We start from the raw sequence: 17,522 nt of genomic DNA on the forward strand, positions 1-17,522 counted from the left end.
AGTGACAGTGTTGAATACACTCATGTGCTTCTAGAGGAAGAGTAGATGAAAATTGAAGATATTAAACAAGAGGAAAAGGTTAACAGATTGTTGGATAGAGATTCATGTCATGAATTTGAAAATATTGCAGCTAATGATGAAGTTCCTAATAACCAAGAGGTTGTCCTATTTTGTGAGTTTAAAATATACCAAAATGATGACATTCAAGGGGCAGATTTAGAGGACCAATCAGAAATTGCATTTCAGAATAATGGGGTTGAGACTCATAGTTTGAAGAATGAGCTTGACCAAATTCTAAAAGTCTTTGACTTGGAGCAGTGTCTTAAATTGGAATTTTCAGATTTAGGACAGCAAGATAGTTGGTCTAAGTTGGAAAAAGGAAATACTTTTCAGATTGTTGATAACCCATTGTTTGAGATGGGTATAGTGAAAACATATGACAATCCACTTTTTGAGTGGGAAGATGGAACATCACTTGATTCTAGCATTGCACTTGGTCAAAATAACAATGTGTGGAAACCAAGAGAAGATTCAAGATCTAAGTTGGATGATACTTGGAGCTATGGTGAGCACTTCTTAACTGAGCAAAGTAATCAGCCTTTTAGTATTTGGGATCCAGGTCTGAAGGCAGGTAAGGACAATGAGGAGACCGTGTGGGATGAATTTCCCTATGATCTGGATGATGAAATGGAACTTGATGAGGATTCTATATCAGCAAACAATGGTGACGTTACACTTGATATTGGAACTACCTTCTCATTTGATCAAAGTGACAATGGGGTGGAAGCAGATTTAAAAGTCTATAAGGCTCCTGATATTGAAGGGTTTGATGGTGTTCTTGAACATAAATCAGATCTATTAGTGCACAATGTTGATCATGATCTTGGTGTTGAGCAATGTCATCACTTGGATGATGTGGGGTGTGAGACTAGGGACAACCAAGTAGTAGTTGAAGATAAGAATGAAATTTTTGATTGTAATCAAAGGCTCAAAGAATTGGTGAAGTCTAATCCTATTTATGATATTGAGCATTTTCAGCTAGTTGGTGGAGTTAGACAAGAGTCTTGGAGCAGCTACGGGAGCAGAAATTGCAAGAAACAAAGTTCTGATTTTTTCTTGCAGCCCATCAGCAGTACACCATCTCTGTATTCTTATGAGTGTGAAGGCTTCCAAGTTCTCGATAATCCTTTCTTTGAAGTGGGTATTGAGAAAAGTTATGAAAACCCTCTCTTCGTGGTGGATGATAAAACATGTGTTGAGGTGATCGAACATGAGACTGAGTATGGTTTCCAGTGTATGGATGATTTCAACATCTTTGGCATCAAGGTGTTGTCTAAACATAGTTCATTTGTCGTCCAAGGTTTCATTGCAGCAGAAAGGAGCGAGGATTTCAGACTTGTTACTCATGAAGTAGGGGAGAAAGAAGGACCAGAACGTGGTGATTGCATTCTTGATAACCTAATCCTTGGGTTGAACAATAATAAGGCTCATACTAGTCCATTTTGGGAGTTGGATTTGAGGACAACATTTGTTCCATACTCCAATGTTGTTGAAACTTTCATGGTTAGGCTTCAAGGGTTTGCTCGAGGAGACATCAATTTCTTAAGTGTGCTCTTGGTCCTTACTAGCACTTGGGGATGTTTGGAGTTTTCTTTTCAGTATGTTGAAGATCACTGTCGGTTGGGTGTCCAGGCTCGAGAACGTCAACATGGTCTGATGGAGCTTATTACGTGTGGAAAGAAGGATCTTTGGAGGGATAAGGAACAAATTTTTAGACTTGATGGTATTGTTCCCTTCTTTACCAACCATTTGATGGTTCCCTTTGCTCATCAACTAGTGGATTGGGAAGATATTTTGAGCAAATGATGGTTCCATGCGGAGTTGGAGTCACTAGAGAAGATATTTCCAGCCTTGGACGTGAGAAAATGTGTTGTTTTGGATGACGATTTCCTGTGTTGCAGCAACTGTTCATCTTCTTGGATGCTGATTTTCCTAAAATCAGATCTCAAGTCAATCATTTCAGAATTGGTGGGCTGCCGGTGTACTCTCTTTCAGATTTCACACTCTCTTGGAAGGGCAGATTTATGGTCTCAGATGAGAGGTATGGCGAGTTGGGGCAATTGGTATATGTGTATGGGAAGTGTTCAAGCTCTAATTAGTGGTTCTCTTTATGCCTTCTCTTCTACTTATGATTGGGACAACGAATCTTTTCTTTCTTTGATTCATCATTCTGAGGTGCTTGGAGTGGGAATTGTAAGACGTTTCAGAAGTCTCCATGGTTGTATCAGAATAATTCAATTGAGGCCTAGTAGATTCATGTGGAGTTATGAGAATGAGTTTGTTGAGCTCCTGCAAAGGATTGTTTTCCTCCTCGCAGGGAGATTTGGAGAAGTCATATTGACAGTCGTGGCTCTGTTAGATACCATATGGAGATGTGTTGTGGAGTTTCATCGTGAGTTGAGTAGACCTTATTTTCTATTTTCGAAGCTTGTGATAGACAATGGCACTGTTGATATTGATTACTTAGAGCCTTATGGGCACGAGATGCTGCAAGATATTGATTTCAATCCTTCACGGATTTTCAGTTTGAGTATCATGGATGGTAACATTTTGGAGTTACAAGGGAGGTTAGTGCAGTTTTGGTGTGATGTTTTCACTGATGTGATCAGAGTGGCCAAGCATCAGCATGGTGAGTTCTTCTTGAGATGGACATGGGACCCTGGGCTTGTACTTGCTTGGGTGTGGATCAGTTTTAAATTTTCTGGAGTTGTGGTGGCATTGCTTGAGGACAAGCAATTTCGAGAAGGGCGGATTTTAATGTCCCCTTCTCCGTGATGATTAGTTATGTTGGCCATTAGCCTAGTTCGGAGGCCCGTAGGCTAGTCGGGGGGGCAGAAATTAGGGTTTCCTATTTTCTAGGAGGATTCTTTGGTGTTATCAGGGTATATATGTGGGAGTTTGACAGTTTGCATTTTGGATTCCTTCTGGGTTTTCAGAGAGCTTCAGGATGGTTGGACATGCATCTGCATCGAGTGACTTTTTCCAGATTTACTATTTTTAGTAGGTGCGACGGTTGCTCAGAATGTGGTTAAAATCACTTTGAAAAAACTTACTATTTTTAGTAAGTGCTATTTTAAGCAGTTCTATTTTTGGCAGGATGTCAGCAAGCCTGTTTAGATGGCTATTTCCGGCAGGTCAGTTTGAGCAGTTGGTCTTCCAACAGTTTTTGGTGCTATTGTTGGCAAGGATTCTGTACCTCATCTCAGTGACTATTTCTGGCAGTATTATTTTGGCAGGATCCTGTATTCACTCAGATGACTATTTTTACCAGTTCAGTTCAGAGCCCCAACTCAGTTCAGTTTTGGTGATTTCCAGCACTTCAGTCTCTGACTCAATTTGACAATAATCAATATTTGAGGAGAAGGTATTTTTAATATATTAATACCTTAGGCATGAGGTATTAAAATTTGATTATTTTATGGATGGACGACTTAGGAAGGGAGAAAATATTAATTTTATCCTAAGTCTATTTGGGCGAAATTTGCATACGACTTCAAGGGGGTCGTCATGGTGTCAATAATTAAATTATAACTCAAGGCAAATGGGGCGATTTTCTAATTATATTGGCTTACTAATATTTTTTATTTGGAAGTCATAGTTGGTTGCCCACTTTACACTTTATTTTATGACACTTATATTTATTAAAAAAAGGTGATTTTGGGTGAATGTGAATTGGGTGAACTTGTGCAAGGAAATGAAATGAAATGCAATGCTAAATGTGGATGAAATGGAATGGCATTTGGTTTGGGCGTATTTGGAGTGCATTTGAATTTGAATTTGGTTGGCAAAACGTTATAAATAATGACTTGGGCTCTCATTTTGGTATCACAGCCAATTTACATTGTTATTCTGTCGAATTGACTCCAGACAGTCTTCGAGGGTGAATACCTCCTAGGGCTCTTGACAGACTTCGAGTGTGAGATATCATTCTTAGCTGTGATTGGATCTTCTGAATGTGTGGTTCGATTTTAATGTGTATTTTCAGATTTTCAGTGTGGTGTGGATTTCAGTGTTGTTGGTTTTTGGTGTGGCTGTAGCACGTTTTAGTTCATAATTCTCATTTCGTGTGTCATATCATTCTGGGTAGTGGCTCGTTCTCTTCCTATGCCACAGGTGATCAAGTTTGTAAGTTTGTAGAGCTTAATGTTGAGTATTTAATTTTTAAATGCAAATCGTACTTCTTTCCTAGTTGTACTATGCTAGGTTGCCTGGGAATGCATGGATAAATTCATTGGGGGGATTTTGTGTGCAGTTTGTTGGTTCGAATCTCATCGCCTGTCTTGTATCTCTCATTTGCATCCGTTTGGGGGTCATTTTGTTGAGTGCGAATAGAGTTACGAGCACTTTTGTGAGTTTCTAGGCTGCTGGTCTGTGTGTTTCCAGCACATGGGTTGCATATCAAAATCTGAAAAATTGTTAGTTTGGAGTGTTTCCTTGTGTGGAGTTGGTTTTAGAGTGTGTGGATTCTTTGGAGTGTGTTTAGAGATAATTTGAGCGTGTGGGGAGTGATTTAGAAGTGTTTGTGAGGAGTTTAATGTTGCTGGTCTATATTTCAAGCCTACTGTTCATTCATATCAGATTTAGTTTTTTGGGGTTGAAGCTGGTTTTCAGGTGTGTGAGTCTATGGGTGGTGTGAAGAGTGTTGGTAATAAGTTGCAGTTGTTAGTTTGGGTTTTGGCATTTGAATATCCATGATGAATCATATTGTAATGCTTGTTAGTAGTACTAACAATAATTTATTTGAACTCTCTTAGTCCCTCTGCATAAGTGGAAGAGGCTAGCCTTGCCACCTAGTTTGGACAATGATTCTAGTAATTTTGTAATCCATGTTTGCATTGTAAAGCTAATTAGTAGTACTAACAGCTATATACTTGGATTGTTGTTTTTTGGCCCATTGCATAAGTGGAAGAGGCTGGCTTGCCGCCTTCTTATCTATTGTAATTTTGTCGTCCCGCTGAATAAGCGGTTGAGTTGATTGTAATCTCATTTTCAGTCCTCCCGTTGAATAAGCGGTGGAGTTGATTGCTATTTCATTTCTATTCCTCCCGTTGCATAAGTGGTAGAGTGATTGTTCTTCAGTTTCTTGCATCATCCTTGGCTGGTTTACCGCCAAGTGATTTTTAATATTCTCCATATCCCGCTGAAAAGTGGAAGGGGTTGGCTTGCCGTCCAAGCATTGTATTATTTCCAATTATTTGAAGCTAACGATCCCCTCAACACCGTATGCTCTCACCTTCCCATATTGGGCACTTGGTTATCAGAAAGTGGAAGGGTTACAATTTCAGCATTATTGTATCTTCATATCCTAACCTTAACAGGTTCTTGTTGTTATTGTAACTAGAAATAAATTGAAAAAAATTGTGGAGATATTATATCAACAATGAGTCGAAGATTGTGAAAATAGGGATAGAAACCTTTGTTTTGTTTGTGTAGATTAAGAGGTGGATCCAAGAAGGGTTTGCATTTGTGCTAAAGATTCAAAGGTAATTTATTTTGTTTACGTTTCAAATTTTAGGCAATTTGTTTTTCTAATTTGGGTGATTATTTTGGTTGTGGAGATTTCGATAGATTCTAGAAAATGAAGTTGAACGCTAAGGTTGAAGCTGATACATAGAGTTGGGCATTGAATATTCAGTGTTCTGTGGGTGAATGTTAGTTATATCTACTAGGAAGATTGAGTTTGAAATATATAGAGAGCTTAAGTTTGGATATAGGCATTGAGACTAGCGCAAAGAAACATTAGCTCATGGGTTGACTATCTTGGAGACCGACCTAGGAATACAGGTAGGTGGAGAGTTCATATAGCTACAAAAATAATCAAGCTTGAGGAGGTGTCAAAGATGGTTGACTAGATATTTTTGCTATTGGAAGTTGTTTTGACGATTTCACACATCACCCCATTGCTAATGGGGACCCCACCTTTTCGCTTCCGGCGTAATCGTTTTTGCCTAGTTGTCTTAGCTTAGCAGTGGTTTTGATCTTTTAGCCTTTTTTTGTGAGAAGGGTTTACATTTTGTTAGTTCAGGGAAGAGTGTGTTGATTCGTCCTTGAAGTGACTTAAAGTGCAAAAGTTCATCCTTAGGGTGTGATCAATTCAAGAATCAATGTTTTGAGTATGAAGATCATGATTCAAGTGTCAAGATTGAAAAATGTGGGCAAAGTTGTGAAAAATGCAAAAGTTGTCAAAGATTTGTCAATGTTGCAAAATGTTGTCATAATTTTCAAATTACAAAAAAATGTGGCAAAAGTTGTCAAGAAGGTTGTCAGGGGGATTTGAGATTTTGAAATTGATAAGTGTTGGGAAACAATGAAATATTTGAGAATTCAACGTACTTTTTGACCTTGACAAGATAGGAAATAGGGGATTTTTTTGTGAAAGTCCTTGTCGTCTAAGTATGGATGTTCAAAGTTGGAATTCAAATCCAAGGTAGGGTTGTGGAATGCATTGTGTCCCTGACTATCTTTCACTGCGCCTATGTTTGTCCTTGAAAAGTAGGGAATTCCGCTCTTGCATTGTCCTTAGTCCATGCACACACCCGATTTGCACTTTAGACTTGTCCTTGCCTAGATAGGAATCCCACCCTAGGTTTTCCTTGACTATGCCTCAAATGCACCTAAGGTTGTCCTTGACTACCTTGCCAATCTACCATTCCTTATTCCTAGTCCTTGGACATCATGAAATCACGCCTAACATTTGTCTTTAAGAAGTTGCATTTTAGTTGTCCTTGCCTTGAGGTGGAGTGGCGCCTTTGCTTTGCCTAGTCCTTTTACATCTTGGAAGTGCACCTTGACCTAGTCCCTATCTTTATCTCACATCCGCCTTTGATAGTCCTTATGCATCATGAAAAGTCACTCAACAGAGTCCTTTAACACCAACAATTTGCACCCTACCTTGTTTTGTCCCTAACACCACCTCAAAACTGCCTTGCATTGTCCATATCCACATAGAAATACTCATGAAAACACAAGGAATAATCAGAAGTACCCCTCAAATATTTGAACACTCTCTTAATTGCATCCCAATGCACTTGTCTAGCATTAGCCATATATCAACTCAGGATTCCCACTGCTTGAGCAATGTTTGGTCTTGTACAAACCATAGCATACATAAGATTGGCAACAACACTGTCATATGGTACACTGGAAATGTCCTCCACATTAGTAGGATATTTTGGACAATCGTCCATAGATAACTTCATTCCTAGTGCAACAAGAACTATCATGGATCTGCAAGCTGTTATGCTGAATCTCTCCAACATGGAATTCATATCTTACTTTGGCTTAACCAAAGCTTTCTATTGACACTTTTTTTTCTTCATTTGTTACCTTTGGGTTCATGCATGGAATATAATCTTGATATTGAGTGCTATGTCATTAAATGCCATGGCTTTGACACTGACCACCGCACACTTGGCTGCTAAAGATGGTTTTGATGTTTCATTTCTAACAGCTTTACTTTCTCTTTCTCAAAAAAAGAATATGCCACCTAAATAAAATGATATTGTGCATAGAGAGAAGAACATCCAAACTAGAGGAACCCGCATTCATGCTCACTTTGGATATATCCCTACTGTCTATCTTTCATTTCACAATTCACCAATTTCTTGAGTTTCTCATTAGTCTAAAGGTGACCACAACAACTTGATATAAAGGATAGCCACAAACTTCAATTCATTTTAAAAAACACAATCAAGGGTCTGATTTTTGATAAACAAATTGCTCATGGTTTGATCTAAAAGAAAAAGGCAGCCACTGAGGATCATCTCCCATTCAAATCAATGGAGAAAAGATGAGACCATTGCAAGCCATGAAAATCATTGCAAGGTTATCAATCAATAAAGAAAACAATGTTTTGGGTGGCAATGCATTGATTACCACCATTCTCAATGACTATAATTAAAAATTTATAGTAAAGAAAATTATGCATAGACTATTTGTCAAAAAATATTTACATAATAATTAAATCCAGAAAAAAGAGTAAATCTCAATTATTGGTTGTAAGAGAGATAACCCAGTTACAAAACAAAGCATGCAAACACACATGGAAACTGAGAGGCATATCTTGAGCATTGAGATTAATATCATTCCTTTGAAATAAATAAATAACTTTCCTAACACAGACTCTGCGTTCTCTCCTATTTGCTTCAATACTTTGTGGATCCTCTCTATGTTTCCATATTTAAAAAAAAAAAACTCTGCCTACCCCATTTCTACAGCCTCTCTATGGCATTTTTCATCCAAAACTTAATATGATTCTTTGCATAGAATATTCCTTGTAAAATATCTTCACTCAAACCTTGCCATCAGATGTTATCATTCCGCCCTAATATTCATGTTTGTAAAATGTCCCACTTTCCACCTGTTTCTCCTATCCTATTGTAGAGTTGTGAAATTGCCTCCAAAGACAACTCCCACAAGTTGCAACAACCCTGAAAACAAGGGTTTTCTTTGATGACATTTCCCTCTTTTTTTAACTTTCTTTTCATTTTGTTTTAAAATCTTTTTTAAATCATTAAGATTTTTAATTCATTTACTAAATAAAATGATAATTAAGTCTTCTTTTTTAAATAAAGACTATAGGACTTATTTTATTTAATCAAAGAAACAAAATAGTCAGATTAAAATGATGAAAGCAACATTAATTGCAACTCAGCACCAAACATACAAGAAAATATATAATATATTCTTAACCTATTTATTACAGTAAGAAACTAGAAATTATAATTATATAATGCTATCGACATAATAATTGACTCTAAAATATTAAATTGAATGATAATAAACAAACCATTGCAACTATCTTTCGATGCTTCCTACATGCTCCTATGTATCTTGCAAAGCATCAACATATAGTCATATTAGCAACTTATGTAGGTGTGTACATTGGGTTCAACTACCATATCATCATCATATACTGTCCTCTCCCAGATGATGCTCTCCCTCAACATGAAAGAGGGGGAAACACTATCTTGCATCCTCCTCAAGTTAGTGAAATGGTAGTTAGTCCATTATCAAGGTCTTTATTCCAAATCAAATAGGATATCAACTTGAACATTTAATCTATCATGACACATAGAGATTCCGCAACATCCATTATTGAAATGTCATGCAACGTTTAAAATATTGATTTTGTTCACCTTGAACAATTATTTACTCATTAAAATTATGTTTAAAAAAATAGGTACTTAAAAATGGGGATGTGACAAAATTAATGACTTATAACAATGTTTTTTTTTTCAGGTCATGGCTAGTAAAAAAAGGATCTATATTGTTCTTGAGTTCGTGATGGAAGGCGAGCTTTTTGATAAAATTGTAAGAAGCAAAACAGATCACTTATGAAATATAGATATGTTTTTGTCTCGTCTCTAATAAAAAACAGATAATTTTTCAGTTCTTTTGGTGCTGGCTATCCATCTTTTAACTTATAAGGATTTGCAATTTTCTTTCTAAATGGTAAGGCATCCACTGCTTTGTTGGATCTGGCTCCATTTAAACGTATTTATTGTCAAATTAGGTTCACCAAGGAAGATTAAGAGAAGATGAAGCAAGAAAGTATTTCCAACAACTTATCAATGCGGTGGATTATTGCCATAGTAGGGGTGTGTCGCATAGAGACTTGAAGGTAAAGTATAACTAGAGAATGCTTCAAAATTCTGCTACTTCTAGTTTCTTTTTTCCCTTCAGGCATTTAACCTCCATGCTCATGATCCCTAAATATTGTTTGGAACACATTATATTATGAATTTTTCTAATTGGACTTATGCTTGCTTTGGGTTTTGTAGCCAGAAAATTTGCTTCTTGATTCGTATGGAAATCTCAAAGTGTCAGACTTTGGTTTGAGTGCACTGCCACAACAAGTCAGGGTAAGTATACTGTGAGAAATTGATTAGATTTAAATAAATTTTAATTTCATCATATTGAATTGAAGTTTCGGGATTTATAAGATGACAAACATTATCAATAATCAATCTAAAATAGTGATGCTTATGAATTTCCTATTCATTAATTGTTTGTATTTTGTGCAATAATAAAATTTGAGGGTGTTGTTTCATTCAATAAATCAATAGTGTCATCAATATTTCTTATGGTAAGATTTTTTTTCTAATAAGAACTACTAATTTGACTGTTGATGAATAATTTTCGCAAAGGGAAAAATTATTGTGTAGGTTGGAATATTTCTTTGCAATGTCTTTGGCAAAATGGTTAGGTCCAATCCACCAAATTTTAACTATCAACTCAATTCTTTAGCTCTCTCTAATCACCTAGATCTTCATGTCAGCAAGGTCAGAGCATATGTAGATTAGAATGAAGAGAAATCACTACAAAAAAGATTGGTGGCTAACTGAACAAATTACAAATAATGTCAAATTGGCCGAATTGATCAATGCCAAGATGGTAGATACTGATATGCAAATTCTGATCATAGCTAAATTGATAGATAACTAGGAAAAATGTATCAATGCCAAAATTGTAGACTATATCATCTGATTTTGAATCAACATCAAATTGGTGGATAAAAATGTTCAATTCAAAATGGATTTGGTTGTAGACCATCTAGGATCTTTTACAAAAACAAAATCCAAAACAAAAGAAATATTCTTTTGGTAGTGAATTGCTTGAAGAATTACAAATATTTCAAGTGCCAGAAAAATGATCATAAACTATGCAATAAATACCAATAAAATATATCAACCAAACATTAGTCTAATTGTCAACAACAGCAAATTACCTATAAATTGTATGTTCAACTATAGGAAGGCAATATTTGAAGAAGTTTACTGAATGGTGGTAAATGATTATCCAAATGACTAAAATATGATATAAGATTGCTACTAACAAGTGATAATGACTTCCTTTTATCTGATATGTTACCCATTCCTCCCAAAGAAGGCTGTGATTAAAGTATATGAATCTTCAAATAACGAGTCACACCAATAATTTATATTTCCCTTCACCAAGCTATAAGTTGGAAATAAACATCAATGAAGTTTGACGACCCTTTTAAATCTTAACTGTTGGCTTGGAACAATTGGTTATTAGAGATAAATACCATTGTGTTACAAACACACATGCCCCATTACAAATGAGAACTGTAATGTCCCCTTCTCAATGGTGAGAAGTTCAGTTGGCCATTAGCCTATTCCGGAGACCCGTAGGCTAACTGGAAGGAGAAATTAGGGTTTCCAACTTTTGTGGAGGTTTGTTGGGGTTGTTTGATGATTGACTAGTTGGAATTCTACAATTTAGATTGCGGATTCCTTTTGGGTTTTCTGAGAGCTTCATAGGGTGTGACATGCATTCAGTTCAGAGAAGTTACTATTTTTAGTAAGTTGGAGGTAGTTGTCAAGATTTCAAGGTTTTTCTGGGTTTACTGAGTTCACCCATAGGGTTCAAAGAGCAGTCTTTTTGGTGATGTTTTCAGGACTTACTATTGTTAGTAAGTACTATATTTGGCAGTACCATTTTTAGCAGTTTAGTTCAGAGCTCCAACTCAGTTTAGTTTTGGTGATTTCCAGCACTTCAGTCTCCGACTCAATTTAGCGATAATCAGTATTTGAGGAGAAGGTTTCAAAAATGAAGGACCATAACATAAAATTTTTGTGAAAAAATGAAAAATTTTACTCTATGGAATGATTCCGAGGCAGAATTTCGACTAATCCTTAGACTGGCTTAATCCTCAGTCCATCCTCGAACTACGTTTCGAATTTCGTTGCATTCTCGGTTCGTTTGCTATGTCGTTCCTTTCAATTTTGGGTTTTAAAATCCCGACTGCAGATGGAGAATTTTCCTTGAACTGCAAGTTTTAATGATTCCCATTGTTTTGATCTTTGTAGGAAAATTTTTAGCTTATTACATGTGCACTTTATTAAAAAATGAAAACTTGTAATTTGTTTTAAATTTCCCCTTTATTGTTTTTATTTTTTTTTGGCTTTTTTCAGTTAAAATAGGGATTTTTTGCTTAAGTTACAAGTAAACTTGTAGTTCCTTCCAAAAACCCCTACTTTAATGGTTTTTACATGTAATAGGGATTTTAAACCCTTATTACATGTGTGCAAGTAAATTATAACTTGTTGTAGGGGTTTTATTTCCCCTTTGCAAGTGATTTTAAACTTGCATTTCTCTCTCAAAAACCCGATTTTGCCTTGTAATTGAAAAAGTGACAAATTAAAACATGCACTTTGGTCTAAAAAACCCGATTTTGCTTATAAAGTGCATTTTTGACATTTTAAACTTGGAATTTGTTCCAAAAATCCCGATTTTGGCTTTGTTGAGGAAAAAGTGAAAATTAGAACTTGTTATATCTTCAAAAAAACCCGATTTTCACATGTTCATGCAAATTCGAACTTGTTATTTGTCTCCAAAAACCCGATTTGCAAGAAAAACGTTTTTGTTGAACATTTCAAGGCAAATTTTGTGGAGAATTTGTTGGAGGAGGAAGGCGTTTAGGATTGCTCTCTATTTTCATGCATGATTGGACACCTTTCACGCCACATGGAGGTTGTGTTTTCTGGTTTTTAGCTTTATAACAGCCACCACGTTTTTTCAAAAACCACGTTTTTTGCCATTTGGAATGCCACGAATCTTCAATGGTATGAATCGTTTTGTCTTGGAGTGATAAAGCATTGAGGGTTAAAGAAGATTCAAACATTTTCCATGCCATTTCTATGCATTTGCTGCCACGTTTTTCAGTTTTGGGCGTTTTTGCAAAAACGTGGCTAGGGTTTGGCATCTTCGATTGTCTCTATTTATTGGATTGTCTTCTTCATTCCAAATATTGATTGCATTTTCGGAGAATCTTTTTCAGTTTCACTCAAGGTATGTTTTCCTTTCTTTCTTGTTTCATTTTATTATTTTCTTGTTTTCTTAGTTTTCCTTTCTAGTTGCATTTTTGTAAATATGTTGTTCTTCCCCTTGAAATCGTTTTTTGTGAGAGAGATTTTCTCCTCGATATGCAATTTTTGAATTGCATTGTTCTTCCCCTTTTTCCCTCTTTACTTGTATTCGGGATTTTAAATCCCGATTACAAGTTGGCTGGAAATTTTTGTTCTTCCCTTACGGTTAATGAATTTAACCATTTATGGTTGAAATTCCAAGTTGAAAAGATGTGAAATACCCCCCCCCCTTTCAAATTCGGGTTTTAAAAACCGGATTACATGTTGAAAAGTTCTTCCCATTTTCATGAAAATGACATTCCCTGATTTTCCCATTTCTATCCATTCATGTATCCCATATCCGTACTTTCCATTTCCGTCATTTTCCGCAAGTCAAATTCTCATTTTCCATCCATTTCTCCATTTGCAAATTTACCAGTGTACTTGCATTCGGGTTTTAAAACCCTGATTGCATGTATGTTCTTACCAACTTGTATACTTGCAAAAATTTCCCAAAGATCCGAAATTGGTCAAAGTCAAGTTTTTCCCATTTCCATATATTTCCCCTCTTCCTCTCACAAAATCGTGAAGTTCAAGAATCGAAGTTTTTCCCATTTTGAAGAAGGAAGAATGTTATTTGCAGCTGAGTATGATGTCGCCTTAACACTTTTAAGTCTTCATCACAGTATTCTAGGTTTCCAATCAATGTCAGATTTGCCATCATCTCCGGTTCCAAAAAAGATGAAGTACAAGTATGACAAGTATCAGAATGAGGTGGCACCTTCCCAAGTTTCTTCCCCTTTGGATCCTATTAGAGACACGGAAATAGGGCACATGGATATGTCAGAGTTTGTCAAGAGGGTGAAAGACCCACAAGATAACAACATGCAGTGGCTGTTGGACAGCCATATCCATCATGCATCTTCCTTCCCGATGGCTGCCCTAGAACCTGAGTTTGTTCTCGCCTGTGCCCATGATTTTGACAAAGAGACAAGAATCATCAAAAATGATGATGGTAAGGCAATAATTCGTCTTGATGTAGATACGATCGAGAAGGTTTTCAGAATACCTCCCGCACCTGTTTACATGGAAATCTCCAAAGAAAGTGCAGCTGATTACTATGTGAAAAGGGAAAAAGATTGTAAGCAACATATCAACAGGTGGATCCAAGAGCCACGAGCCTCCTTCTCAAGGTGGGCTAAGTTGTACCGCTGTGATTTCAAATGGGAGATAGGAGACACCATAACCCTTCTTAGCAAGATGATGGGCCTTGAACATTCTAATGTTTTTGAGCCTTGGATGTACGAGTTCATCATGTTCATAAGGCAGTCTCATCATATATCATGGGGAGAAGTCATCAGTGATGCCTTGTGTGAACAACTTGCAGCAGTCCCTTCCACCATGAATTTCTACAGGAACTCATATTTGGTATACTTGGCAGCGTCACTTAGACACTTTCTAGGTCTTTCTACCAAGGGTGATCGCTCACTTATACCAGTCTAGGAATATTATGATCAGTTGCCTTTGAGACCCAGCAGACTGCATTTCAGAAGAGTCCAAGATGCATTCTTCGGATATTTCATGTGTCAGTTTGACAGAACTCTGAGGAACAAAAGAGTATCAGATGAGTCATGGGAAAGGGTGTGCGAATATGGATGTTTGTTTCTATAGTTCCTCACTTTCACCTATATGAGAATTGGATGTTGTGGTGGTCAGCCATATATACTTCCTAGATACCTGACTGACAGGATCATTTTTATGGAGTTGGGAAGACACATCATCGCTATCCACACTTTTCAGTCTGCTAAACACAAGGTTGGAATGGAGATCTCTACCACAAACCCATTGAAAATTGGCCGGTATTCCCTTGTCACATCTGTGAAAGCTAAGGCTATGGAGACTGAAATGCAGGAAATCAAACTCAAAAGGTTTAAACCTAGAGCTGATTTTGATTACAGGGGTATGAAGGAGAAGATCAAGAAATCCTTTGTACACATGCATCGCATTGAGGATATCTGGATAGATCTCCGCACAGAGGCCGAAGTTCTGAAGATGGATTACTGCAGGCTCACTATTGAGCAAATTGTTGATTTGAACTTGGTAGACATCCCACAAGGGACGATTGATGATGGACACGTACTTGATCCTGAGTATATTTCACGAAGGGTTGAGGAAGCTCCACTTCCTTTGATTCAATGGTCACACAAAGAGTGTGTATCCATCCTTGAGAGATTTCAGCCTATCTTGGCTAACACCAACACATGGCTGAAAAGTAATGCTATTAGACTTATAAAAATCAAGGTTGGAAAAGAAGATGATTCTACGGGGCCTCTTGGACGTAAGTCTGAGATTCAGGTTGACAACAAGGAAGGTGCATCGTCTTCGGGCACGAGGATCAAGTTGCGAGTTAGTAGGGTTGTAGTGCTTCCTCCTGAAGAGACAACAGTTCGTGAGAAAGAAAAATCACGATTTCATGTTCAGGTGGTTGATCTAGATAGTTCAAAAGAAGGGCACCAATTTGATGATGCTCCTAAGTCTCCATTTTCGGACTCGCCTCATGAGATCATTCCTCCAGTTTCCATTGAGACGCCTCTTTCTCCTCTTGATTTGCTTGTGGATGAATCTCCTCAGAATGCTATTCCCATTTCAGCATACGAGCCCCCTCCTGATCATCAACAAGAGAGTGTGTTGGAAGTTCCTGAGGATATTCCTACTTGCATCCAGTTGTCAAAAATTGATACTTCCACTTCTGATTTTGAAGAGTTTATGAGGCAATCTTCATGCCTGATGGTAACTGAGCAAACTGTGGTCGCTGTCCAAACAAATATTCCTCCCAGGATGACAAGGTGATTCAAACAGAAACTACTTCTCCTTTGCCTACAGCTGCTACTGAAGGGGAGTTGATGACTTTGCCTCAATGGCTCAACTCTTTTACTCCGAAAAGGAAGAAGCAAGAAATCTCACCTGATGCCTTTGATTATCAGCAACTGAAAGAGTCCAGATCCAAAGTTGCTAAGAAGGCCAAGACTATCTCCAGAGTAACTGTTGACAGCAAAAAGATGAAGGTAGCTGAAATTGTGGAACCTATTGCAGATAAGCCACTTGAAGAAATGTTAGCTGCTGATTATAAGGTTACAAGGATAGAGTTGGGCAAACAAATGCATGAGGTCATTAAACATGATGCTCAGTTTTCTATAGCTTCGTTGGTACAAAGGTGTGATGAACTTCTAGCAAAGAAAGACAAGCTAGAAGAGGAAAAGCGACAACTTATGGCAGCCGTTCATAAAATCACAAAACTTGTTGCTGAAGGGAGTAACTCCATAGGTTCTTCTGGTTCGCAAGAATCAATTCGTGGAGTGGAAAGGGCTGCTCAGAAGGTACAAGTACTAGATTCCTGGGTTGATCAGCTTCATGATCTATGTGCATAGGTAATGAAAGACATTTTTTAGATGATGTCTAAGTTAGAAACCATTGAGGAGAAACTGGATCAGACTTCTGATACTTTCAAAAAGAATCTGGAAAGTGCTGAAGAAAGTTTGACAATCTGGCATACCATGTCCCAACAACAGTTGAGTGTTTTACAAGAGCATGTCATCATCTCTTCTAGGGTCATGTACTTGGAATTTGAAGAGCTTCTGGAAAACAAGGCCCTTGCTCTTAAATCCCTCATTGAGGAGATTGGTGATGCAAAGAGATTCTGGGGTGAAGTTTTCCGAGATATTGTCTCACATTGTGAAAGGGCCTCTTGCAACATATTAAATCAGGATGGAGAACTGATTCCAGAAGAAGAAGTTCTTGCTGATTTACAGATGAGGATTCATAATGAATGGAGGAGCAAACAATTCTCAGCCGCTTCAATTCAAATGTTGATGAAACACCAAGTCTTTTTGCATGAAATCCAGTCCATGCTGGATAAAAACAACTTTGCGCTCCTCCAGTGTCATGACACTATTGTGAAGACCATGTTTGTTTCCAATTACACTCATGAACCGAATCTCGAGGAACTACAAATGAGCATGCAGAAGTTTAAAGGATTCGTGTCTTCACGTGCTGCAACTTAAGTGTTTTTCAGCACTTAGTTGTTTTTTTCCCACTTTTGTAATCTTTAGTTGTAATTTTGTTTTGACAAGTTACATGTAAAATTATTTTTTGTAAAAAGCAAGTTAACACATTACTTGCACTTTTGTAATTACATGTAAGACAACTACAAGTTGTCTCCAATTAGGACTGTAGTTGGAATAAGTCTTAGTTAGTTATTGAAGTCTTAGTTAGTTATTGAATAAGTCTTGGTGGTTGAGAGAATCTCTCAAGTTAGTTAGAATCCTCCCACCTTTTTCTCAAGGCTCCTCTTCTATAAATACTTGAGGGGTCTATTGTAATTTTTATCTTTTTGAAAGCAAGCAAAAACTCTGTCAAATTTGCAGCAAAGAAGTCTTTGAGCTTTTATGTGTAAATTGAAAGATTGAAAGGAATAGAAGAAAATTACTCAAGCTTTGAGTCTTTGTGCTACATTCTTGAGTTGGTGTTCCATATTTCCTTCTTTGCAAGTGTTTCTTTGAGAGCTTAATCGAATTTGATTTGCAGTCTTTG

The 17,522-nt window shown here is 37.1% G+C and overlaps 1 protein-coding gene across 4 annotated transcripts in view; it reads left to right on the forward strand.

Annotated features, from left to right (window-relative positions):
- The window catches only part of LOC131029070 (CBL-interacting protein kinase 23), a 206,962-nt gene that overhangs the window by 95,717 nt on the left and 93,723 nt on the right, over positions 1-17,522 (forward strand). For all 4 annotated transcript variants that reach the window (XM_057959465.2, XM_057959464.2, XM_057959466.2 and 1 more), the window contains 3 exons: positions 9,301-9,372; positions 9,575-9,682; positions 9,843-9,923. In XM_057959465.2, coding sequence (XP_057815448.1) covers positions 9,301-9,372; positions 9,575-9,682; positions 9,843-9,923 — 261 coding nt within the window. The remainder of the gene's footprint in view (positions 1-9,300; positions 9,373-9,574; positions 9,683-9,842; positions 9,924-17,522) is intronic.

The sequence above is a fragment of the Cryptomeria japonica genome, chromosome 3 (assembly GCF_030272615.1).
Source record: "Cryptomeria japonica chromosome 3, Sugi_1.0, whole genome shotgun sequence".
In the NCBI taxonomy this organism is placed as follows: Eukaryota; Viridiplantae; Streptophyta; class Pinopsida; order Cupressales; family Cupressaceae; genus Cryptomeria; species Cryptomeria japonica.